The sequence below is a fragment of the Pogoniulus pusillus genome, chromosome 29, assembly GCF_015220805.1.
Source record: "Pogoniulus pusillus isolate bPogPus1 chromosome 29, bPogPus1.pri, whole genome shotgun sequence".
Taxonomy (NCBI): Eukaryota; Metazoa; Chordata; class Aves; order Piciformes; family Lybiidae; genus Pogoniulus; species Pogoniulus pusillus.
This window is the reverse complement of record NC_087292.1, coordinates 15,066,856-15,092,967: the sequence shown is the minus strand read 5'-3', so window position 1 is coordinate 15,092,967 and position 26,112 is coordinate 15,066,856. Positions and strand designations below refer to the sequence as shown.

General features: G+C 43.0%; 2 protein-coding genes across 5 annotated transcripts in view; one reads left to right on the top strand and one right to left on the bottom strand.

Moving 5' to 3' along the window:
- The window catches only part of NKAIN4 (sodium/potassium transporting ATPase interacting 4), a 63,624-nt gene extending 48,372 nt beyond the window's left edge, over positions 1-15,252 (top strand). The window contains exons 5-8 of one of the 3 annotated variants that reach the window (XR_010307742.1): positions 3,923-3,983; positions 7,749-7,833; positions 12,405-12,495; positions 12,965-15,252. Coding sequence is in view for 2 of the 3 variants with exons in the window: in XM_064168073.1 (XP_064024143.1) it covers positions 3,923-3,983; positions 7,749-7,833; positions 12,965-12,974 (156 nt within the window). In the remaining variant the exon portion in view is untranslated. The remainder of the gene's footprint in view (positions 1-3,922; positions 3,984-7,748; positions 7,834-12,404; positions 12,496-12,964) is intronic. The other 2 variants (XM_064168073.1, XM_064168074.1) reach the window with 2 other exon arrangements.
- Positions 15,253-15,930: 678 nt separating this feature from the next.
- On the bottom strand, positions 15,931-25,769 carry BIRC7 (baculoviral IAP repeat containing 7). 2 transcript variants are annotated; one of them, XM_064168070.1, is made up of 8 exons: positions 25,647-25,769; positions 22,878-23,406; positions 20,405-20,504; positions 19,702-19,783; positions 19,564-19,609; positions 18,474-18,686; positions 17,512-17,592; positions 15,931-17,057 (listed from the first exon to the last, which is right to left on the bottom strand). In XM_064168070.1, the coding sequence occupies exons 2-8, from the start codon at positions 23,395-23,397 to the stop codon at positions 16,855-16,857; spliced, it is 1,245 nt and encodes a 414-aa protein (XP_064024140.1). In that variant the 5' UTR covers positions 23,398-23,406; positions 25,647-25,769; the 3' UTR covers positions 15,931-16,854. The 2 variants fall into 2 exon arrangements, with proteins under 2 accessions (XP_064024140.1, XP_064024141.1); XM_064168071.1 differs by lacking the exon at positions 18,474-18,686.
- Positions 25,770-26,112: the final 343 nt, after the last annotated feature.

Below are 26,112 nucleotides of genomic sequence, written 5' to 3'. Positions count from 1 at the left end.
CGGGATGGAAATTGGAAATGTCTTCCCAGCTGAGAAGGGCTCATTGCCTGCCTGTCTGCTGTTTTCACTCAGAGTGACAGGTTGGAAGGTTCCCAGGAAGGCGGCGATGCAGGCCTTGACAGCAGATGTTATGTGAGAGGCAAAGCACACGAGATGCTCTGCTGTTGGCAGGAGCTAGGTTTTCAGTGGTCGTAATTGCATCCAAAGAGTAAAGAAGGTCAAGGAATCAAAGGCTTTTGATTGCCTCTTTTTGGCTATCTGGTCACAATAGCTCTTTCACAAGCTGCCTCTTTGCTTTCTTGTAACAGGGATCTCTTCGTTTTCCCTTTCTCAGGGAGCTGAGAGCACACACACTTCATTAGCTCTGATGAGAAATGAAACCTAGAATGGGTCTGCCCTGAAGGAAGAGACACTGCACATACTGTGGTGGGAAAACCAAGGGCAAGGGTTTTTTTCTGAGAGAAGAGTTGAAGAGAATCTTTGCTAGGACAGCTGTAAATTAAAGCTAAGAGATTCCACAAGCAACAGTAACACCAAAATGCGCCTCTGTGGATTTTGCACACTCACAGCCAGCTGGTCCCTTTCTGTGGACCTTGCTGTACTTCAGCCTTTCTGGCTCCAGCACTTCAGTACAATGCTGCTGGTTGATGAAGACTCTTCAACTTGCTATTATAAAGTTAACTTCAGACAGCTGAGTGGCAGAGGGATGTACAGAGTTAAGTTTTCCTCGTTCCCTCTGGGCACACTTGTCTCTTTCTGTCTTTTCTGCTCTGTTCATTTGCTTTCAGAGTGCTTGGGACATTCCAGCTCCATCCTCTTGTTTGGCAGTATGTGTGTTCCCAGGCTGGCTGACAGGCTGACTGAACACACCTGCCTGCAACACGGGTTCCTAACAAAAACCTTAATCAGATACTTCTGCAGCCTGGAGGAAGCTGGTACTGAGCAAGCAGAGAAACAGCACCAGAGGCTAAAGCCCAAGAACATTCTTGGGGGAATTAGAGCAATAGCTTAGTGTCATTTTACATCACTGATGTTTCCCCTCCTCTTCCACCTCCCCTACATAACTTGTAAAGATCTAAGGTTTATTGCTACTTCCCTGGGACAGGAGAGCTGAGAAGTCTCTTTCCTACTTAAATCAGCAACTGAGCACTTTAAGCAAGAGAGGAAATAACCTCCAGATTCTTGGCCTCTGTGAAGTTTTCAGTTCTATCTTAACTGCTGCTAAACTTGGGGATGTTTGAGGCCCTCACACATCTTCATGGATGCAGTCTGAAGGAAGCCTGCTCATCCCACCCTCTAGCAGACTTCCAGTGAAAACCACTGGAGAAGAGCAGCAACATTTCTTCTCTGAAGCTATAATTCATTTGTAATTCATGCAGAAGGTGAGTCTCAGAGGAGTGAATTTCATCTCTGAAGTAATATGTTTAATTATAGTTTAGGTCAGCCCATATAAATGTGGAATTTGTGTTTATATTGTGTGTCTTTTCCCTCCTTGCCACTGAAACTTTCCTGTTCTGGCTAGGTCACAAGATGAGCAAAACTTTGAATAAAAAGTGCTATGAAAGAATTCTTTCATTGGTGAAACTCATGGAAGGAAGGAAGGAAGGAGTAGATTCTAGAGCCAAGAAAAGAAGTAAACTTTAAGCACTAAGCAGGTGATTTTGAAACAAACTCAGCAGATGGAAGAAACAAAAAATAATCCTCTCCACTCCAGTGGAGCTGGAATTAGAGATTTAGGGAGGTTCACTTAATTCACCAGACATTGGTTTGGGTTTTTGAAAGCAACAGGTCACATTAGGCACAAGGGAAAAACATATGAGGTGAGAGGAATGGTGGTTGAGGGTTGTGAGGCATTAATTTGAGATAAAACAAACTTCCCAAGTCAATTTTGGTGCTTCTGAACTGTGAATGATTCTCAGAGGTTTAAGAGGTAGTTATGACTGTAGCTGCTGGACATTCACACACTCTGCCCATAGGCTGGGCAGGTAAGGCATTATCATTGATACTCCTATCACATAAACTTTGTGTGCATGTTCTAGAGTACAAAAGTGGATGGATTCCTTCAGGACTGCCATTGTGCACGACTGCTAACTCAAAGTTCTTCCTCTGAGGCACAACAGAAAATCTGGGGAAAGAGGAAAAGCTTCCTGGTGTTCCCTTGGAGCCAGGGCATGCATTCAAGATGCATCTTTCCTACTTGGATCTTTGCATGCATTTAAACTGCATGGTTAGACTTCATGTCTTGTAAAATGCAAAAAGGCTGTATCTTCAGAGTGTAAAAATGCTGGAGCAAGTACAGACAATGTGTGTGAATGCACAGACCTGATCCTAGAGCAAGGACAAATTAGACTGGCCATTGTGTGTGGCCTTGTGGTTAGCATCACACCCAGAAGGATTATTTTGTTGTCCTGCATGAAGTCTGCTGTAGCTCATGGCCCTGGCTTCAAAAATGCAAAGCAGGAGGAGTGAATTGACAGAGTTGCCTCTCCTCCACTGAAGTCTTGAGATATGCTTCCATCAGGCTCACTCAGCAGGAAAGGAGAGAGTTGTCTTTCACACAACTAGAGAAAACTGTAGAGGAAATGCAAGGTTTAGTGATGCTATAAAACCATTCCATTTCCTTCCAACAAGTTGTGTTTTGTCAGGGAGAGCTGGAGGAATCACAAATGCCTGAGCTCCTCAGTAGTAATCTCATTATCCTGCCTTTTGTTTTCTGCCGTGATGCATTTTTCTGTCATATTAAAAATGAATGGACTCTCCTTTTTCAAGCACTACCATGCATCATTCTGTCTTCCCTTCCAGTGAGTCACTGTGTGTTACATTCTAACTCTTGTTCAAAGGGATTGAGTTCACAGAGGAAAACAATTATGCCTCACAATAACTTTACTAACACAGTTAGTGTCACCCCAGATCTCGCTAAGTGGACAAAGCAAATAAAACCCCGATGGAGCTAGAATCCTTCACTCCCCTACTACCAGAAGCTTCTCTATTCAGGCTGAATTAACAACTTGCTCCTGGCACTGAAGGAGACAGTTCTGATGCTTTGGAGCTTCTACAAACTGCCAACTAAGGACAGACCCATCAGAGTACTTTGAACTGCTGCTTTAATGCTCACTCTGGTTTTCTGCTTCAAGACTGCTCTGAGCAATGGGTTAAGAGGCCTTCTGAGAAGCAGTGGAGGGAACTTGGGTTGTTTAGTCTGGAGAAGAGGAGGCTCAGGGGAGACCTTCTCACCTCTAAACCTTCCTGAAAAAGTTGTAGTGAGGTCCTTTGTAACAAGTGAGGATATGGCCTCAAATCCCTTTTCAATGAGTTTTTTGATCTCCAAAGCTAAGTTGTTAAGGATTTCAGTGTCACTGAACACTGCTGCTACTACTTCATTTTTATGGTTAACTAAGTTTCATCTGCATATAAACTACTCTCACATGTGGCTCCTGCACCAGAGTAGATTCTTTTCCTCTGCATACCCCTTAATACAGTACTACAGAGCTGAGGAGTTCTTGTTCCTGGAACTCTGACTATAACCTATTCTGTGTGTCTGTCCTGTATGTAGCTGTCTGTCTAAAATGTTTTACGGGGCACATTCCTGCATCCTCATCACTCCTTGCAGAGAGTAAACTTCATGTGGTAGTTTCTATGTCAACAAAGCCCCTTCATGTTCTTCCCAGTCACTCTGGGAAGCACAGCAAGCTGCTACTTTGGAAATGAAGATGAGTCTTACAAGCTTTGAGTTTGCTCCTGGCAGTGTCTTCTCTTAAACCCACACCTGCACCCCCTGCCTTAAAGCAAATAGGACTTGGCTCCACCATTACAGTGCTGTTGCCAAGCTGAGAGGAAATATTGGCTGTTGAAGTTGTGCTAAGTGGGTTTTGACCAGCCTCATGAAATTGATGCTAAAATGATTTATTCTCTCTATTTCCAGCTGGTGGGCTTTGTCTACGCCTGTTATGTTGTCAGTGTTTTTACAGAAGAAGAAGACAGCTGTAAGTATTTATCAACAGATCCCTTGGCAAAGGGTTTGCTAAACTTGATTTCTCTCTCAGATGCTTGTCAGTCAAGACTGAGATGCCATCAGGCTTCTTTCCCTCCCTGTGACATGACACCATCTAGCTTTCAAGGATCAGTTATTTTCACTGCGAGGTTTTTTTCCCTGTGTCATTACATATTTGGACATCAGGAAGAAGGTCATTACTATGAGGGTAGTGAGACATTGGTTGGACAAAGAAATTGTGGGCACCCCATCCCTAAAACTGACCATGCTGGATGAAGCTATGAGCAACATGGAGGTGTCCTCACCCAAGGCAGGGGTTTAGAACTAGATGATCTTTAAGATCCCTTCCACCTCAAGCCATTCTATGACTCTATGTCAGATGCTGTAACTCTGCTATGCATTCAGCACTTGGGCTTAGCTTCTCACTCAGACTGAGCTTCAGGGAAACTGGGCAGCATCTTCTGTTCTCAAGCTTATATAGCTTAAGGACAATGCTGTTACTGAAATACTATGACAATGAAGAGTACCTTCAATAAGCACAGAACTCAAGTAGGCTACCTGCTGAGCATCATATGCCCCAAACTGGGGATGAAGCAGAGCATGAGATGTCTTGCTAAAGACCAACCTGACCACTTAATAGGCAGGCAGAGGAAGCACTGTACTTGACTTACAAGGAGAGGAAAGAGCTGGCTCCCTGGGGTGTAGCATACAAATCCCCTAAGTGTCATGCATGCACTACAATGTGTCAGAGAAGAGGAAAGACTCAGAGGAATTATTTGGCTGTGTGGGATCTGTGATGATACTCATAACCTGTTCCTAGAGTACTTTGTCCTTCTGAAACTCCCTTTGGGACCAATAATTGTACAATGGGTTCAAACAAATGTGAAGTCTGATTTCTCTGGCAATGTGCTGGGTCCAGGCAAGGATCTGATCCAAAAGCTTCCAATCCAAATATCTCTTCTTTAAGACATTCATTAGGTTCGTGCAAGTAGCTTTGTTGTCTGAAAGAGCAGCTGGCATGGCAGTTAGCTGAAAAAACAACAGCTTTGAGCAGAATGTTTGAAAGGATGTGAAGAATGTTGATTTCCTAGGAGGCAGAGGAGATGGGTTGCTTATCTGCCTTGTCCTGGTGGTGTTCTGCTCTTTCCTGTCCAGCTGAACTCATTCTGCTGGCTGCAGTGATCATGTGTTTACAGCTTGGCAGTGCACTTAGCAAAGGTGTCACATTATAAATTGCTGTTTGTTTGGTTGGGGTTTTTTAATTACCCTGTAGCCCTGCTGTTAGCTAAGCAACTTGAGTTCTGAGCTCCTTTTGAATATTGTAGAGTAGTAACTTCAGCTCCTTTTTAGAGAGAGATCCATTAAGAGAGGCAACTACATCAAAGGCAGCATTATCTAGAAACAGAGAGCTGGTCATTTCATATGTACTTTATTTTCCTTTCTTCCACTAACAAATTCCTCTCCCCTTCCAGTTTCCCAGCTTGGAGTTAAAATGCCAGCTTGAATAATTAACAATGACAAACCATCAATATTTCACACTCTCAGTGGTAGATCCTTCCAGTGACCCGAACAAATTCGAGCTGCGTTTTAATTTTCTCTTCCATTTGTGGTTTCCTTTAACTGTTGCTTTGATATGCAGCATGAAGTAATTATAAGTGCTGAGGCACATTAATCAGAGAGCTCATGTTAACGTGATTTTCATGAGAAAACACAGCAGTAGGGATCTACTAATGCTGAATTGTGGGCAAGAATATTTTAGGTGTGCTAATGCTCTCTAATATGTTGCAACAATGAAGCAGAGTTAAGATATTGGTGGGTTTTTTTAATTTCTTTGTAAGTGAGTTGAATTTTGAGTGGTTCCATGGTTGGGTACTCAGGTGATAGGACATTTTTTGTTGTGAGGGGTTGTTCAGGCTGCAGAAGAGCATCGCTACAAGAGAAGACAGTGAGGGGCTGCAGCAGGTCCAGAGAAGGGCAATGAATCTGGTGAAGAGTCTGGAGAAGAGGGCTGGGGAGGAGCAGCTGAGGGACCTGGGGTTGTTCATTCTGGAGAAAAGGAGGCTGAGGGAAGACCTTGCTCTACAGCTCCCTGAAAGAAGGTTGGAGACAGGTGTGGGATGGTCTCCCAAGGAATAAGCAATAGGGCAAGAGGAAATAGCCTCAAGTTGTGCCAGAGGAGGTTTAAGTTGGACATAAGGAATGATTTCTTCCATGAAAGGGTTGGCAAGGACTGGAAGAGCCTGCCCAGGACAGTGGTTGAATCATCATCCCTGGAGAGATTTAAAAGATGTGTAGATGTGATGCTGAGGGACATGGTTTAGCAGCTGGGTTAATGGTTGGACTTGATCTTAAAGGTCTTTTCCAGACTAAACAATTCCATGGTTTTTGTTTGGCATGAGACAATTACTGAAAACTGCAATTCTTTAAAGTTCCCCAATGCAGACACTCCACAACTGAAGTAATAGTATGTGGTTTTAAAACTGCAGCTTGCCTTGGGTTTAAAATACTCCCTTTCAAAAGTGACTGAGAAAAGGTCAAGTCTCATTAGAACTACCAGGAATTATCCCCCCAATTAACTTAGAACCTCTACAGATTTTACCCATTAATTGACAGTTGCTCCAAAATCACAGTACCAGCATGAAGCTATAATTCAAGACAGATTTTGTGAGAATGTTGTTCATGGGTTTCTAAGTATAGTTTAAGAGGATTCCATCCCCCCCACACACACACTTCTAATCTAATTAGTATTTTTTTCCTCCCCTATTGTTTGTTCACTACAAATCCCCAAAAGCCTTTAAAACTTAACAGTGCCACCTTCAGGAAAGCAAACTGAATCAGCATGGAAATAGTTAATAACTCCCCAGTTATTTTTAAATGGCATTTGGATGGGGTGACTTTCACACTTCACTCAAAATGCACTCACTTGGCCCTAGAAAGGGGTCTAAAAGCTGGATTTCTTTAAAAGGAGTTTGCAAGGCCTGCTAGGTCAGTCCCAAATCACATCACATCACACCCCTGCTGACCTGGCCATCTCAGCCAGCTCCAGAATATAGACTTGGCCTAATTTCAGGGGAACTAAGAGAGACTTGGAAAAATTCTCCTCCAGTTGCTAAGGGAATTGTCACTTAAAACTTTGCTTAATTCCACTGCCCTTCTGTGAGCACTGGAAAAGGGATGCATTGTTCTGATTTCTATACAATTAGAAGGAGTTGGCAGAGGGGACATGAAAAATATCAGAGCTGAAGATAATGAGGTATTTGCACTTCTCCAAAGCTCCTATTACATGTCTTGAAGGAAAGACAAGTGGGGCACGAAAATTCTCACTTCACTCTCTAACCTTCATGGGGATTGCTGTGCTGCCAACTCCTCTGCTGGCATTCACTCACGAGCTGTTCCCCAGCTTCCTTCCTTCAGCACATCACTGAGTGGCCAAGGCTTTGGCAGCTCACTTCTCATATGAAGTCACAGCACAGTGGCAAAAGCCCAGGAGGCTGAGGGAGGCCCCCTTGTTTTTCTGGAGTCCTTTGTTAGCTGACTCTCCTTTTTGGGCACACTTGGCCATCCCAGGAGACCCTGGAAAAAGAGGGCTGCACAGGCAGAGATCTCCCCCCAGGCAATCCATACCTGCAAAATCACTTTTCTGTTCTCTCACTGATGTTTGTGTTATGCCATGACATGCATCAGCTCTTTCTTTCATTTCCTTTCAACTTTCTGGCCATGTTTGTCTGTTTATTTGAGTTTTGATTTTTTTTTTCAGTTGATTTCATTGGTGGATTTGATCCATTTCCTCTCTACCATGTCAATGAAAAACCCACCAACCTTTTGTTCAAGCAGACATACCTGTAAGTATCACCTCCTGTGCTAAGAGGCTTTGTGCACCTCAGACTTTGATGGGCCAAAGGGTGCCACAGGTTTGAGTTCTTCCCTCCTTGCAGGTTGATTTCTCCAGCAGGCTTTTCAGGCATGGAAGGTGTGAAGAAGTAGACAGCAGAAGGGGTGAAGCTGCCTCTGCTCACTCCCAGGTTGCCAGGGTGAAGCTGGTGTTGCTCTACTTGGTTTATGGCTGTGCTGTTTGACAGGAAGCAGTGAGGCCAGCTATAGCACATTATTGCAAACACACTGCTGGATGCCTTTTCTTTGAGGAAAACAAAGAGAGGCTTTGCAACAGTGAGTGGTGCCCAAGCAGGCAAAGGCAGGAACCATGAGGTAAGAAGAATCAACCTCAGTGGATGCAAGTAAGCCACAGGAGTAGCACAATACTCAGCACTTTACTAGATGATCTTGGAGGTCTCTTCCCACCTGGTTGATTCTATGAATACAAATCTTGCTCTCAAAATTAAATTGTGGTCTGTTAGGCAAAACTTCAAGGAGAGATCTTTACTGGGGTAAAACATGTGCATTGCCTGGTTATTTAAGCTGTATTTTAGCTCTGTGGATGGACAGTCCTAACTGAGCTCTGACCTGAATCCATGCAGTTTTGACCACTGACCCCGTCTTCATCATCTTCCAACAATCTTCTCATGGTAGCACCACTAAATTTGACTATCTTGGGTGCAGGGTCTCCCTGTAGCTGTTTGTACATCTAGGGAAGCTGTCAGGTACAAAGCTAACACAGCAGTGAATTAAACTGAGCAGCAGATGGTTTGTTGACAAGATCCTGCAGGTTCACTCTTGAAGTTTAAGCTCCGTTGCCTACAAGAACAGAGTCTTGTGTGTGGAGCAGCCCAAGAGTTCAGCTGGGAATAGGGAGCAGAAGGGGGAGATGTCCACAGCAGCCTCTCTGACCACTAATAGAGATCCATTGTTGAATTCCAGAGCTTGAATCCCTTCTCACTGCTGAAGACACAAGATCACACTTTCACATTGTCCACTTAAAAGCTGTTTTTTAATGAGATTCTCACAGCACAAAGGGCAGTGTTATCTGTTTAAAGCAGCAGTAAGATCGGCATTATTGATACTCTGAAGCAGGCTGGAAGATGACATTTCAACATGCAGATGATTTTTTTTTCTAAGTGATTGCTGAGAAGTTGATTTTGGAGAATAAAGTTAACAGTCCTGCCAAAAAGATGTGAGGATGCTGCAAGAAGAGTGAGGCTGAGGCACCCAACTATTTTCAGAGGTGCCCCTCTGGTGTAGTATGGACTTACTACCACTACTACCACTCCAGCCCAAGAGAACTACAGCAAAACATTTAAAATTCCCTGTAACTTCGGGGATTCTCCAGCATTATTATAAAGGATGCTACAGGAGATTAAATATTGATTTCCCCCTCATTTTGTCACAGTGGGATGGAATTTTCCATAGTCTGCAGAAGCTGGTGGAGTTTTAAGCAGCTCCCCGATTTACTGGCTTGATGCTTGAGGAAACATCACACTTCTACAGAATGGGCTTTAAATGACCAATTCTGTTTGGGAAAGCAGGTAGTACTTACAAATGAAGTTTTCTCTTCAGAAAGAGATTGTATTAGGAACAGAAGCCAGCCACGCAAAATTTCTTCACCAGGGTTTAAGATGCTAAGCTACTGCTGAAGAACACAAGACAATTTTGTTGTCCCTCAGTCCCATTCTTCAGCCCATCACTTAACTAGTGATAGCTCCTGCCAGCACAATATAATAATTTCTTTCTAGCTAACAGGAGGTGAGAAACAGCTGCTGAGAAGTAGATAAGATGAGCCTCTATAAATTTCACAGCAGCCACCGAATAGCAATTTTGGTTTATTTATTTCAGCCTAGTTCTTACCTTTTTTCCACTTGTATGAATGGAAGTGAGAGGAGGAACAGATATTTGATTCTCAACTAACTGCCAGGGAGTTTTGCAGTCTGGGGCACTAAGTGCCAGATGCCCTTGCCCTGCTGTGAAAAATCATTTCATGACAACAGAAGGCATTTGTTGGTTTTGTGTCATGTTCAAGTGGATGCAAGACAACAAACACATTCAATTCCTTTCGAGGCTTACACTTCTGGAACAGGTAGGGCTCAGGAATAAGAGTTTTCTGGTTTTAACCCTTTTTTGTTGAAGGAAATGGTGAACCACACCAAATCTACAACTCCTGACTTGGAGATAACTGCAAGCCCACTATCAGCAACCAGCTGTCTCCTGGTAATACACTTGCCCTGTTGACACAAGTGTTAACAAGATCACTTTCTTTCATTCCCTAATGGAATTATCCCAGTCACTCCAGTTTTACCTATCCTTTTCTGATGAGATCACACTCTTTTCTTTCCTCCCAGTGTACCCTTTCAGTTGTCCTGGCTTGTATTTTCCCCAGCCTCTCTTCCTCTCTCCAGATGGATGAATTTTCATAGAGCTGAGGTCCCACAGAAGAATGACACTGACAGATCAACGAGCATAGTTTAAGTCCAGAGTCCAACTCCATAAGCTCTGTATCAAGCACCCAGCCTACGAGTTCAGTAACTTCTAAACAGGCTGTCACAGTTCAAAGATACTAAAGGGAAATGCTGTGTTCTTGGCAGCCTCCTTCAACAGCTATCAGCTGTTAAATTCAGTATCCAAAACATACTCCCCATTCCTGGCCTTCAACTTTCTTTCAGTGAGCTGAAAGGATTTCTGGAATTCTTTTACCTCCTACTGGGAAGAGGAAAACATCTCCTCAAACTACGACTGATAATAGGTACTTCCAGGCCACAACTCAGTTATCTCTTAGCATTATCATAGTAATCTACTGACCTCCTGGCCGCAGCTGCAGAAAGCACCACAGATTAGCAAGTCAGGTGCTATTTTTCTTAATAAAAAGCCAACAGCAAAAGAAGAACCACCAACAGTTTCACAGTGTTGCTTACAAAGGCATAATTTCACTGTGCTTCATCTCAATTAGCACCTCCACCACTCACACGGCAACGCTTGTACTCTATAAACACAGTTACTTCTATTTCAAGTTCAATAACTGCTTCTGTTCTACGGCTCAGTGGCTCCAGGGGGTGTGTGTGTGTGGGGGGGGTGTTAGTTAAGATAGTTCCTCTTTCAAGTCGCAAACTTAAGTAAAAGAGACTCATTTGTGATGAAAAAAAAGTTCTAAAAGTTTAACCATGCACTAGAATTACCTTTAGTCTGACTACTGCACTGATTATTTAATAGCAATGTATTAGGATGCTCGATAGAAGATGTGTTAAAGCCTTCAGTGCAGGAGTTTCTGGGTCACAGTACTCAGCCAAACGCTAATAAATCACTATTGAAAACCGAAGTTATTCTTCTGAAGCCAAAAGAGAACATTTCCAAAGAGTTTTCAGGAAGAGAAGGCTGAGCTCTTACCCCTCCCTTGGCTCAAGCTCAAATTCAGCCTCTGCCTGCTTGAAGCACAGGTCAGGACATTAGCTCTGGGTTGCTTTTCGCCTTGTTCTCTAGTAACTAAATCCTCATCATCTGAGGCAAAGCAGCATTCTTGCCCTGGTAACTGTGAAAGGGTTAACTGAGACAGCTTTGAAGTCTGACTAAATCTATTATCTCCAAGTACCCTGCAATACCTGCTGAGACTGGAGGAGGCTCAGCTCTCCACCATCATTTGTCAGCCCTTCCTGCTTGCTGCATCCGTTCAAGTCTTTCGCCATCATTGTCTGTATTTCTTTCAGAAAGCAGCACTGTGTAATCTCAATTACACAGCAGAAGAGTCTCAAAGCATGATTTTGTACATGATTTAGTGCTACATCAAGAACCTGCAGGATGACAGGAGATAGCCTCGGTTTACCCAAGGTAGAAAGATGAGCAATAGATCTCCCTGCCTTTTAAGATTGTATTTGTAACACCAAGCAGTGAATTAATGCAGTTGTGAGGCAGCAATCTGTACTCATCCTCATCTGACCCCTCCAAGTACTACATTAATGGTTTAAGAGCTTTTGTTTGATTTCAGTTGTGTCGACAGATCTCACTGACTTGGCTTTCCACTAGGGGCAAGGGCCAAATGATAACACTGGGTATGGCTTTGATCACATGTAGACCTCAGTATTGACAGAGTATCAACAGGAGGCATTGGTTAATTGACTGCTCCAAGGCTCCACTGGTGATTGGTCACTGTAATTCTCCCTCATCAATTCCTTTGTGGTGAAGTCCTTCATGGAAGGAGCCTGAGGCAGCTGTGAACATGAAGCCTTAAAGAATTAGACTCCATAACAGCCATCTATTGAGAGGCTGATAGTAAACTCTTCAGCAGATCAACTGCCAGGTACAAGCACATAGATAACATTCTCCAATTAAAAGAGAAATCAAAATCGAGACTGAAGCACTGGAAGAGGAAGTGGAAGAACTCCTTTGGGATTAGTTTTCCTCCCTATCCCCTCCAAACTAAAATGCCAGGATGCTTCAAAGGAAACTTGTACTTAAAAAGGAAAAACACCAAACACCCACATCTTTATCTCCTCAAAACAAACACAGAACAAAATGCTTCTGCTTTTCTTTCTAGGTAGACTTTTCCCCAAACAAACAATTTGCTGAATATCAACAACATGAATTTGCAAAGTGTTTTGATCAAACAGAAGCTGCATGTTTAAGAGGTGATGCTTCAGCTGAAAAACATTCATTCATCTTTACTGCTGCCTATGAAAGTAGATCTGCTTTTACTGCTGCATCTACACAAAACAACTCATCACTGCAGTTTCAAGCAGCTGCTTTATTCTATTAGAGATGACCCCTAGGCTTTTTACCTTCCTAACCAATTTTTATGCAGCTCCAGATGCTGAGGACACATAGATCTAACACTTTAGTACATATCTATTCCTTAGTCTAACTGCAGTATGTTCAGGTCTGGTAAAGATCTGAAGACTACTTAACCACATCACCTCCAAGCTCTCAATCCTGTTCCTCATCTGTAGTCAATCATATAAAGAAAAAAAAAGCAAAACCAGAACAGGGCAAAACCACAACAAACCACCACAAATTGTTAATTGTTGTCCTCATTATTATATATAATTTCTGTTACCTTAAATAAGTAACTTGGTACTTGCTTCTCCCCCCTGCTTATAGGCCTGCGTAAGTGAAGAAGAGCCAGAGGATGGATAAACTTTGCACTCCACCATCAAAGCTGCTGCAGGAAACAAACCCCTGTGGCCTGGATCTTTGGCAGAGAAAATGCAGGATGGTGAACTCCATTCCATTGTCTTGTTCCTTGTCCTCTTTTCAAATGCACTGAATGTACATTGAAGAGTGGCCACACGGTTGATTTTTAATTCTGCAAGTGCCCTCATGAACCACTCCTACCATAGTCTGGTGGTAGAGGCCAATAAATGGCACATGCCTGAAGACCTCAGGCAGAACAAGTTCACCAAGAGCCTCTGAAGAGATAAAGCTGAAGTCGGAGCTGCTTCCTTGTGCCACGGACCCATAGAGAAGGAAGCACTGTGTAACAAACTGGGACATTTCATACACTCTGTAGTTAGTTCCTTCCCCTTCTCCTCTCCCTTGTTCTGGAAAGGGCCTCAAATCCCCTAACACAACTTCATCTCCTCCCTGCTTGTTAGAACTAAGTGGGGGCTATTTACATTTCAGTTATTTAGGCTTTTTTAAAGTTATAGATGAGAGCTCTTCCCTTTCCCAGCCCACCATGGATCTCTTTGTCCTCTTCTTTAGAGATGGCCTTAGCAATAGGCATTTGTCCTGGATTTCAGCATTCCATGACTAACTCCTGTAATGCTGAACAACTAAAGCAGCAACACAACCACCAAATCTTTGCTCAGTGTGGAGCTTAGCCCCATTTCAACATGCCAAGCCATTCTCAGAGCAGCTGTAGCTTACTCTGAGTTTGCCCATCTCTATCAAGTTAACACTGGTGTAGACATAATATACACAGCTAAAACCTGCTGCAGGACACTGGCAAAGAACCTAGTTCTTCATGGATCATAGATAATTTTGTACCTGCTCTCTTCACCAAGCAGCTGTAATTGTGCAGCAGGCACAAGCCTGGCAACGTCCTGACGGAAGGGGTTTTTTGTGACAGGATAAATTTGATGGGAGGGAATGGGCTGAAGGACAGAGGGAATAAATGTGTAATTAACTTACATAAGTGAGCTGCAGCAATTAAACAAAAACCCCACAACGAACAATGTCGGTTTTGTTAGCTGTGTCTCCCAGCATGTTAAGTGTCAAGCAGAGAAGAGCACTTGTGAGCCATCCCTGGCTGGTACGTTCCAAGTGCTGTTGTAATTCTCCATTGTCTTGCCCTATCTGTTTGAGATTCCTTGGCACCTCTGAGTAATGCTTTTCAGAAGAGTCAAGCTAGAAACCAAGTTAGGGAGAGGAAAGTGTGAGAGAAGAGTGAAAAGAAATAAAAAGAGAAATTAAGTGCTAAGTCAAAGAGAATGATGCACCTTTCTTTGCCCCATTCCAAAGGGCCCAGGAAGCAAAAACCCTCTTCTACAGACTTAAAACTCTAAAGTTCTAAGAGAATATTCTTTGAGTGACTTCCATTCCAAATACCCAGTACAACCTAACAGCTCAAGTTCTGATCAGGAGCAGATGCAAGTAACAATGTTGTAACATTCTACCTCTCCAACTGACCAAGCCTTGATAGCACATTTACTAATAAAACTGATCAAAACCACTTGCCAAGTGCTCTAAAGAGACTAAGAAGCAAGCTATCTATGCCCTTAACAGCCTGCCTCTTGACTTTACTACAGCCTGGTAAAGATCAAATAAATACAAGTGCATTGACCAAGTAGCTTCAGAACTACCATTCTGTTATGATGAACTTAAGCTAAAGTTTTTAATAGAAGTAAAGTAAGTGTTCAGGTAAGCTTATAAGATTCAGTGTTAGTGACTGCCATAAATCACCCTTAAAAGAAAGTCTGAGAAAAGACAATAAGCTGCCAAGGTTCATAATCCTAAATCACTTCCTAGAGCCATTCATCCTCCACACCGACAACCCTCCCTCCTGGTCTGCCTGTGCTGGACCTACCCTGAGTGGCACCAGGTCATACAGTTCTCTGCAGCTGGGGACTCCCAGTCGGTTGCATCTCAAGCGTACCCTAGAATTCGGAGCAGCTGAAGGTTTTGCTCCCGTGGGTTCCCTTATCTCCATGTTCGGAGTGCCCTCTATTGGGGACAGGCACCACTTGAGAGTCTGCTAGTCAAAACCAGTATGTACCTGGCTCTGAAGGGACATCTTCTGGTAGATAACACCGGCTCCAGCCTGTCACTTTACAAAGTGTCAATTAAAAGAAGCCCTACAAGTAGCTGTTAGAGGCTACTGATGCTCAGGGCTAGGTTCCAGCCACTCTGGGACGAACTTGAAGGAAATAAAACTATCCCAACACTGAGCTGGTTTTGTTTTTTTCTTCTCAGACCAGTACACTTTATTGTAAGCTTTTGCCATCATTTAGAAACAAAACAAAAGATGGCTTGAACCCAGATTTGACACCTAATTTGGCATGGTGCTGCAATTCCATTCCCTAGGGAAGTTGTCATCTGGCAAAGACTCACCAATTCCTCCAAGAGCTGGAGAGTCTAAACTGATCAACTAGTAATTAATCTTCTCTTTGCCAAGAGCCACATTATCTTCTGCTGAAGGCAAGGATGAGAGGGCAGATCTCTTCATGTGGCCCAGGGATAACCAACATGTTACTTAGGGCTGGAACCAAGAAGCAACTCCAGAGCTACTGCTTCTCCACAGATGTGTTTAAAAGCCACTAAGCAACACTCAGCTCTGATGCAGAATTATTTCTCACTGACACAGCATCAAGTATTGAGTCCTTGTCTTCCTGCATCCTTACACCTTAGGTAGTTAGGAGTCTGGAGGGCCTACATGCAGTCCCTGCTACACTCCAGAGGTAGCTAATGGGTGGTTAAGAACAGTTGCTTCTCTCACTCAGGCCAATGTAATATACAAGGATAGAAGCTGAAGCGATCTACAGCCTGATGTCAGTAAAATCTGAGGACACAATCACATCCCTTCCCCCAGTCAGGAGTATTACTAGAATCAGATACCCATACCTCTGTAAGAGAAAAATAATAACATTTTATTCAGTGAAAAAAGAACACTTAGTATTTAAAAAAACCCAAACATTTCCCTTGCAGTTCAAGCTGTAATACTGACAAACCTTCTGCTACATCATAGAAAGTTCCATTTTAAGTAAGAATCATCAGTTCAGCCAGCAAACAGAAGTCATTAAAAGGTAAGTCTCCATAGTTATCTTCTAGTAGGGTAGCATTCAACTGCCAGGAAAAAGGCTTTGTAAGAAGCTTCCATGAGATCATTTAATAGCCTTGACCAAAAGCCTTTCACCTTGTCTAGGGAGGTCAGCTGAGAGTAGAGGGGGGAGAACAGGACAGGTTTTTCACATATGTAGATTTAAGTATTAGTGACTAACACTCCATCAGCTTCTGAAACTCAAAAGGAGACTGGGAAGATAGTCACAAGCTCAGAAGAAAAAGTTAGATTCTCCTTTCCCCCAATGCACTGCTGCTGAGTCTCCTTGTCTCAACAGAACTTTGTAGAAGAATACTCATTTTGATTCATACTCACTGAAGGAAGCCATCAGGCCCAGCAGAATCAGCTTAACAATTCCTAAATAAGAGAGAAAAAGAACCAGGGACATTCCAATGAAAACATCCCTTGATTTCAGCACAGAGCAGAGATTCTTTGAGAACATGAATTTAGAGAAGGAGAATTTGTCAAGAAAAGCATCTTCTTGGAGGACAAAAAGAAACTAGTAGAGCTTTACTGTACCCCTGGCTGTAGGAGTGCTCCAGAAAAGCAGCAACTCTTACTAGAAACACTGCATAAGAGGCACATTTAGTAAAGACTGATGCTGGAACAAGCCCAAGTGTAAAACTATTTACTTATTTCCTTCCTCTGATGTATTGTGGGTTGTAGAGAGTATCTTTCCCTTTAAGCATCTCATGGTTCAGGAAATGATGGTTTAAGACATGAATGTCCTCACACTTCCCTGGATGACAGCTCTGCAGATGGGACACAATCTCAAATTGAGGGCACATTCTCCACAAGCTACCAGGTGGCCACAAGGAACAAACACAACAGACACATCTCTGTCCATGCACACTTTGCACGTCCTTTCCTCTTGCAGGCGTCGGAGCTGTTCCTCTGTGCTCATCCGATACTCATCTTTACCAAAAAGAGAGGGGGGGAAAAGCCCAAACTTAGTGTTGCAATAGCTCCAGAAGTTACAATGCAACTCATCTTGTTCAGAGACTGTCAAGATGGCACAAGTACCTCTCAAGCAAGTGTCACATACGCTGACAGACTACAGCTGTTCTAGAGTCTAGATTATCTCCAAGATGCAGCATATCTACACATGCTGGACTCAGCAGGGATAGAGATCAGCATATTTTTACATTAATAAGTCAACTACCCTAACAAATCAGCTTTTTATATAACAAATCTGCTTCACAGTGAAACTAATTCCTGAATGAGGCTCTCTGTTTGGTTACCATTCAAGTCAACACACATTCCCCTCCACAACAAAATGACAACCACAGTGACCACTGAAATCATCACTATAAAAGCCATCTCAGTTATGCTTAGGCCATATTTCTCAACCAGTGTAAGCTCACTGTACCTGATTCCTTTACTTGCACAGGTTGCATTTCTTCTCCTGTAACTGGTGCTTCAGCCTCCCTCTGAGCAGCATCTGCATAACCTGGAAAGAAGATGGTATTAAATCCTACCCCTTCCCTCCCTCTCCAGACACTGCTGTTTTTACCTTAGACTTCAGTAGCCTTAAACACCTCTGTCCTGCTATTAACTTCACACACTCAGCTTAAAGCTGAGTGTGGTGCTTTGGTAACTATATGTGTTAACCTCTTCACCAAGGCACATCCACACCACATTCTTTTCTCTGCAAAGCTGGTTTGTCTATCAGACAGGAGCTGTCAGCTGTTCATTCCTGCTCCTGTGCTACTATTTAAGCACACTTTCAGGTTTGTGGAATCCCCCACCCTAGCTAAAGAGTTGGCAGACTGATATGTCGAGAATAACTTTGGAAATCAGGCTTGCTACTCAAAGTAGTCTGTGTGGACCTGCATCTTCCAGTAAACATCACAAAACAGATAACATAAGACAGGCACAGATAAGTTCAGGAGAACATACATGACCCAAGCAGAGAGGAAACACAGCTATTTCTGCTCATGCTATTGATTTGGTTTTAGCTAGGCTTGGCATACTCCATTCCAGAAGCCTTGCTTCAGACGGTTGTCTCTGTCTGCATCAGATGCAAGTGTGCACAAACCTCCACACCATGCAGCTGTCTTACTGCAGGTCTGAAGTAGAAAATATGGAGGATATCTACAGCACAGGCTACTAGAGGTAGATTCAGTTACTGACACTCCAGTAACCACAGCTCCTTCAGGTTTAAAGCAGAAGTTCATTCTTCAGCCTCTCAAAGAAAGGCAACCTGGAGTACATCACTAATACCCATCGAGAAAAACAGAAGGCAAGCCCACTAAACTCAACAGTGCTCAAGATGAAGTGAATAAGAGGTTAACCATTCATCAAGAACATGAGTGTGTGAGTCAGGCCTACCTCTGCTTTCCTCTGCATTGCTGATCTCTTCCTCTAGTTGAAGCAGATCAGAAATCAGTTCAGACTGACAGAGGTAGGGAGTCCCAGTCAGCAAGTATTTGTCAGTCATCAGTTTAAACACCACAGCAGACTCAAAGCCTAACTCCAGGACATTCCACACTATGTTAAACTCATCCTGAGGAAAATCCTGCAATTCCCAGCCCCTTGGAGGATCTGTAAAGCAATGAGCAGATACTTCACCAAAAAATTGGAACTTTGAGCCAAAAAGTGTGTCAATCCCTGAAGCTGTTATGTATAAAATGACACTAATATATCCTAGAACACTCCTCAAGCTATCAACATATCTAGATCAACATCCACATTTACAGCTTTTACTTTCCACAGTTCAAAAGCAATTTCATAAAAAAATAAGAGACTGATTTTGTATTATTGAATTAAGTCTCTTAAGTTTGGCTTCAACACAGAATCCTTATCTTTTTTCTACATCCTGGAACAGAAGTCTCAAAACTCCTTTAATGAAGATCAAGTGGAACATCCCAATTGAAGTCTCTCCCACCTCATAATCTAGCTCAACCATTTATCACTAAAGACAGAAGTGGGAAACTCAGCTGGCAGCCTGTTCAAAGGTTTCAGGCTTTCTTAAACTCATCCTGGTGGATAGGCTCTTCAAGAGTGAGAAGAATCAGTTTTCCACAGCTATGGGAGCCAAATTTCAACTACTTAAGTTTCCAGGAACCACAGATGAATGGGACTAGATCACCAAGATCCCCACTTCAGTGAACAAGTAGGGCTTGTAGCAAAAATTTAAAATGCTGTAGTGTGCAAGACTCCAGACAGACAATGAAAAGCATGGACAGGTCAAAGGAAGGTTATCACAGTTACCCAGGCTGGCTAAGCACCTCTGGTCCTAGAGTCTCACAAGAGCAAACAATTTTACTGCTTGTGCTAGAGATTATTTCCTGCAAATAAAGTGCAAAGGCTTCTAGAATATCAAAACATCACACAAACCTCTACAGGAGAGTAGCTAGAGTAGGGTACAAGCAGTAAGACCACACAACATTGAAGACAAAACTCCAATGACAGCACTGACCTTGAGAAGCAGAGGAGTCATGTTCAGTCTGATCCCAGGGACCTCTCTGAAAACATCCCAATAGAGTTAGGAAAAAAGCATGTGTTCAGAACTCCCTGTATTTACCAGCCCCCCACCCACTTCAAAGTAGTGACTCACTGGAGATAGTAGGGTGCTGGAAAAGGAATCCTGAACACTGTTCACATATTCACTTCCTCTTGCTTGCAACAAGAACTCACAACTATAAACAGAGATTTATAGATATGTTAGTGCAGGATCCCTCAGGAGAAAGCAGCAGTAGCAGTTTGAAGTTTAGAAGCAAGTGGTACTACTGGGTTAACAGAAGCTCATTACAGGAGAAGAGTCATGGTCTTCCTCCCCCCCTGCCTTTTTGCATGAAGAGAACAGGAGGCTCATGATCCCTCCCCCTACCTTGATTCAACCTTCATGCTTGGCCCCAGGTGAGCTCAGTTACAACATCCCTCAGGACAGATCACAGAAGATGTGATAATAGAGTAATTTTGGTTGGGAAAGACTTTTAAGATCAAACCCAACCACCACTTGACTCTACCAAGCGTGTTGCTAAGCCATGAAGACTAGTTCACAGAAAAACACACAAGAACTGCTATGGAAAAATGGTCTACAATCTTTCTTTTTCTACCTCAGAGTAGCAGAAACCAAAGCTGTTCTCTGGTGGAAAAGAAAGTGATGAAGCTAATGAAAGAGCATGGGAGCAGTACTTGTTGCTAGTACATCTCTTGAGGAGAGGTAATTCTATCTTCAGAGATTAAATCAGTGTGGAATGCATGGAATATCTTTTCATCTTGTTACAAAGGATGTATGTCAACCATGATTGACTTACTCTGGATGCCATTTGGCATGTTCCCTCCAAGGATCATCTCCATAAGACCAGCTCCTCACACCACCATTGCAGTGAAAACACCTCACTACATCACCTTGCCCTGAAAAAAGACATAAAGAGATTATTTGACATCTGAGACACTTCAACTATGCTCTGCTAGCCCCAGAGAACCACCTGGGGAGAGATTCAGCACAAAACACAGGCAACTGGATGAGCACATAACAACTGACTAGTGCTGTGCAAGTTGTGTAGGGGCAGGAAATCTGATGAGAGTTTGACCTCCGAGCTGCAGCTGGCTGAGATGATTCCAGAGCTGTGTCACAAGCTAACAAACAGCACATGTGAGCACCACAGCACCTACGTAAGCACACACCTAGCCCATCTTCCCTGCATTTAGACTAATTAGTTAGACCCATAAACACTGTTTTCTGCCATAACAAGAGGCAATCAGACCATGTACTTAGCTTCCATCTCCCATGTGAAACAATCTGCCACAACATGGTCCCACAACACTCGTCTTAGTTACTGTGCTACTCTCAATAGAAATCAGAGGAAAAAAGCCTTAACAGTTAAGATCTGCCTACAAACACCCTGCCCTAAAGGCAAAGAAATAACGTCAGTAAAGGCTGCCAGTATGTTTGGGTCACAGACACGATCCTCCAATTGCTTTTCTGTTAGAGAAGTGTTGGATTAACTCAGTTCCACAGTTCTCCTCCTCAAGAGAGCACAAGAAAGCACCACGTCAGACTGCTGTTGCCTAATGAGTCCCCAAAGTCTCTGTGCTAGGCTCTTAAACAGCTGCTCTGCAACTGATCAATCAAATCCAGCACAAACCACAGAGGTTTTTAGCTGCAGACACAGCTTTATAGTTTATTCTGTGTTCCTGACCATGCTAGTCTTTTATGTGCCTTAGAAATTACTAGAAAGACCAAAACAGCAGAGAGGCTTAACACACCTATAGGGCTCTTCCATGTTGTTCAGCCCATGCTGCTGTGCTCCAAACAGCTAGACACAGATTCTTGGTATTAGCTTCATTTATAGCAAGATCTAGGTTATGGATCTCCAGTTTGAGTGAAAGTCTGGCAGAGGTAAGGACAAACTAACCAAGTAACCAATTACTTCCTCCAAGTCAAGCTTACAAACCAGGTAATTTAGATTTTCCTATATGCATGTCATTCACTATGCTGCATTTCAGATACTTCCAGCCATTCAGGCTGCTGTTTCCCATGCCCATCTTTATCAATAAATAATACTTATTTAAGCAGAAGAAGCAGCAGCAGCAATTCAACACTTAAGCAATGAGAACATCAGGCATTCAGGATGTGCAGGTTTGTTTCTGCTAATAGAGCTTTAAGAACCCTGCATATCACTTTCATACCTGTTTGATGTGCAGACACAAAACAAATAGATTCCTTCATATGGAAGGAGTCACACTTCCAGCATGAATCACTATATTAGCTTCCAAAACCAGAAGCATTGCCCCAATAGCTAGAGACAAGCATTTATGCACTACACCTACTGACTGACATCAATCCAGGGATGAGAACTTCACACCCATTACCTAACCAGCAAAACCTTCAAGGGGAAACAACCATATTTCAGACAGAGAGCTGGGGTCTTTCAGCCTGAAGAAGAGGCTCCAGGGAGACCTTAGAACAGCTATCCAGTATTTAAGATGGCCTACAGGAAAAAGACACGTTAAAGATGCATGCAATGACAGGACAAGGGGCAATGGTTTCAAACTGGAAGAAGATGGACTTGCATTACACAGTGGGAAGAGATTCTTCCCTGTGAGGGTGGTGAGGCTCCAGAACAGGTTGCCCAAAGAATTTGTGGAGGTGCCAAGTCTGGAAATGTTTACAGCCAGGCTGGATGGAGCCTTGAGCAATCTGCTCTGTGTCCCAACCTCCCTGCCATAGGCAGGAATTAAGAGGATCTTTAAGGTCCTTTCCAACATAAACTATTCTATTATTCTGTGATCTTATGGGGAAGTGATGTGCACATGCATAAGAAATACTGTCTGTTGTCCTCAAAGAGCATCATTTTAATTTCTGGATTACAAATCTGGAGTCCTTACAGTGAGTTATATTTGAGAAGAGAAGGCTTGAGTGCAAGATAGCTTACACAACACACAGCATGCCAAGCAAGTGCCTCAAATCCTTTTAGAAGTAACAAATAGGCTCACTAGACCTCAAAGGGCACACTTCCCTGCTAGTAAAACACCTGTTTACATCATGTCACTTCTCCACTCCTGCTGCTAAGGGAATAGGCTCACTAGTGGACTCCCCAGTGCCCAAACTGGAGTTAACATCAAAACGAATTGAGCACAAACAGCAAGTGAAACGGCACAGGCTGAAGGACAGATGTAGTTTCCAACTACACTACTCATATTTGCAAGAGTTTTGCAAGCAATAAAACAAGAAATACCTTCCAAAGTGTGAGTAAGAGTCAAACATTTGCCTGGAGTACTAACCTGTGTAATAGAATCCTGCTCTAGCCAGTTGCTCAGGAGGCATGTCAGTATACTGTGGCCAGTTCCGAAACGTTGATAGTCTCATCTCCTCTGTTGCCATCTCTGGGCATTCTGGTTCATTAGGAAGAGCTGTCTCTTCACTGCCTATCCCCTGTGAAAGGCTGAGGAACTGCCCATCCACAGTGTCAGAGATTTCCTGAAGTGGAAGCATCTCTTGGTTTCCAACATCCTCACCACAAATGAATTTACAGGAAGGGAAAAACTTCAGGTGCTCTTCTACTGGGCAGCTACCAAGTGCCCAGTCCTTCAGGACACCCCCACAGCAGAAACACTGTACATCATCTCCTGGACCCACGAAGAAAAAGCCAGCCTTGGCCAAATCTCGTGGAGATATAGGTGAGGTGTCTGGCCATTGCCGAAATGTCCTCAGTCTTCTTGCTTCACTCCTCATGCTGGATTCAAAGAGCTGGCAGTAAGCAGCCCCGACCTCAAACTCCTCTGCTGATAGCATGTCCCCCATGTTCTCGTTCTGAAAGAGAGGGTGAGATAACCCAGAGCAGTCAGCTGGATCCCTGCTGCCAGATAGCACACACCCAGTGCTATTTGTTCCTCATCCCCATGCATATTCCAGAAAGCTCCTGGTCTTGACAAAGCTGAACTCATTTCCAGAGTACAGCCCAATCAGAGATCTGGTGCTTCTGTACTTTACTGTTGAACTTTTGCTGAGTCCTCACTAGCATCTGAAGGGAAGAGACCAGAAGTTTCCAAGCCCCTCTGCCAAACTACAGGCGAGATGCCTGCAGGAACAGACAGTGCAGGGGGGAGGAGAGATCCTGTGCAGCCTCCCTTACTGAGCCAATCTAGCTTTCAGCAGCTGTGTAATAAATGCCCAGTTATTTTGCTCAGTTTCTCAAGTAATATTAAAGAGACTGACTTTTTTTTTTTAACTCCTAAAAGCAGATTTAAAAGATATGCCATGAAGCAGAGGATAGTCACACCTAAACAAATAACCTCTCAATGTTTGCCTTGCAGAATTAGATTCTTCATAACTTGATTCTAATAAGCAGTTAATATATAGAAATAGCTCTAGGAAAGCAAGCTTCTCCAAGACTCAGTCAAAGATAATTAGATTCAGGTTCTATAGGGAGGTGTTCCTTAAACCAAGGCAAAGACATTTCCTGCCTGCACTAGTTATGAGAATAAGTGAAATCAAAGAAGCTGAGTCCCCAGTTATCCAACCTTCATCCTGATGGAGGTAACAGCCCTTCCTTGTGCAACTAAGCTAAATGGCAACTCAGCTGCTGCTTCTAATGCTTTCTATATGGCTGGCACACAGACTTTCAAAAGGTCATGCAGTTACAGCTGGGAGTCAGGATCAAATTAACTAACCACTCTGAAAGAACTCTTGGAGTAAAGTCACTACACAAAATGCTAGGTGCAATCAAATGCATTCTAAGTGCCCTGAAAATCAAATCTCCTCCTCACCTGACCCAACATGTCAGTATATGCCAAAGAAGGTTGAACTATCCACTAGTTATCAGAGCTAAGCATTCTAAGCACAGAGGCCCAAAACATCAAACAGGCAAACAGTAAATTAGGAAAAAACATTATATACATATACAACCTTGGGAAGAGGTGTTTGTACAGCTGGTACACCATGTTGTTCCAAATTAACTACCAGAGCACACTCTTGAATAGGCACACCTTAAAAAACAATCAACTGGAGGCCACCAGAACAGCAGCTACTCTACAGTAAACACAGTTAAGAGGCACTTAGGCCAGGAGCATCTCTCAAGTACACTTAGTTAAGGGCTGCAGAACATTTACAAGGAGAAAAAAAAATATCAAACACCACAATTTACAGGATATTTTAGTAGCCTGAGGTAACAAATCCATTCTTCAGGGACAATGCACATTTAGAGAGATTTTAAAAGCAAGCTTGCTCAAGCACAAGCCTCTTATGGTTAAAGGTACCAAGGAAGAGAAGGCCAATTAGCAATTGAGAGTTTTCTTCTACTAACATAACCACAGAAATGAGAGTTGTAGGAAAGGGCAGCTCTAGAAGTTTTAGGGTTGTGCTTTAGTCATAGAGTAACCATTCAGGAATCATGTTGCTGGTGCAAGGAAAAATCAAGACAGAAACAAAACAAGAAGTAGCTCCTGACACCCAATAGACTGCAAGCAAAGCAAACTTGGGAGCACAGTTTTTCAGCCTGAAGAACAGATTTTGCTTTCAGGACACAAAAGAGCAACAACAAAGCTTGCCTGTTGGCCACAGCAACACCACATTAGTGCTCATCTCACCTTGGGCCCTTACAAAACCAAAACTAGTAATTTTAAGCTATGAAAAGCAGCTTTCAACTCAAAAAAGGACCACATTATCTCAACCTACTTCCACTTAAGAAGTACACAACGAAGCAAACCTCACAGCAAAACACAAAGAGAAGAAAAAAGAAATCCACCCAAAAGCTTAACAGTAAATCAAGTTCTTTTTAAAGAAGATGTGCAGGTATACAACCATATTTATCTCACTTATGATGAATCTCTGTCTGGTTTACTTGCATTAAATATATGTACGTGCTCTGCAGATGATGCATTGACCTGACTAACACAGCTCTCCAAGCCAAACTGATATTTTAGATAGTTACACCACCATAAGCCCATATTCTTTCACTGTTGTCTTCTTAAGACCTACGTAGGAACAAAACTCCAAGGCAACAACAACAATTTGCTACAATTAGTAGAATAAAGACTAAAAAATAATCTTACCTGCTAAAAATCAAAAAAACCTACCCCAAATACTTCCAAGAATAAAACTCCCAAACACACAAGTTTCAAACTGTCCTGTGTGCTTCCAGGCACTTGAGAACTCTCTCTCAGCAAAGCCAAACCTCCTTCAAGGTAGAAGTAACCCCAGCTGCCACAGGAACCATTTATATTGTTTCATTCCCCCAGCTGGCTGGGTTTGTGCTGCAACTCTATTGGCTACACACTACATTTCACCATAATGAGCAGGTGTTAGCAGGGAAGGGTCTGCTCAGCCCTCTTGCTGTGGCTCAGTGTTAACAGCATTTCTGTGCTTCAGAGCTTGCTCTCACACATGTTTTGCACCTTACAGTATTTCGAGGAATGTGCTAGAAAATGAACAGACAGATCCCAACAAGCATTTATTCATGGTGGCTGGGATAGGTTGTGTGGCCTTTGTTTTGGGAATAAATGTGCTTTTACGCTGTCA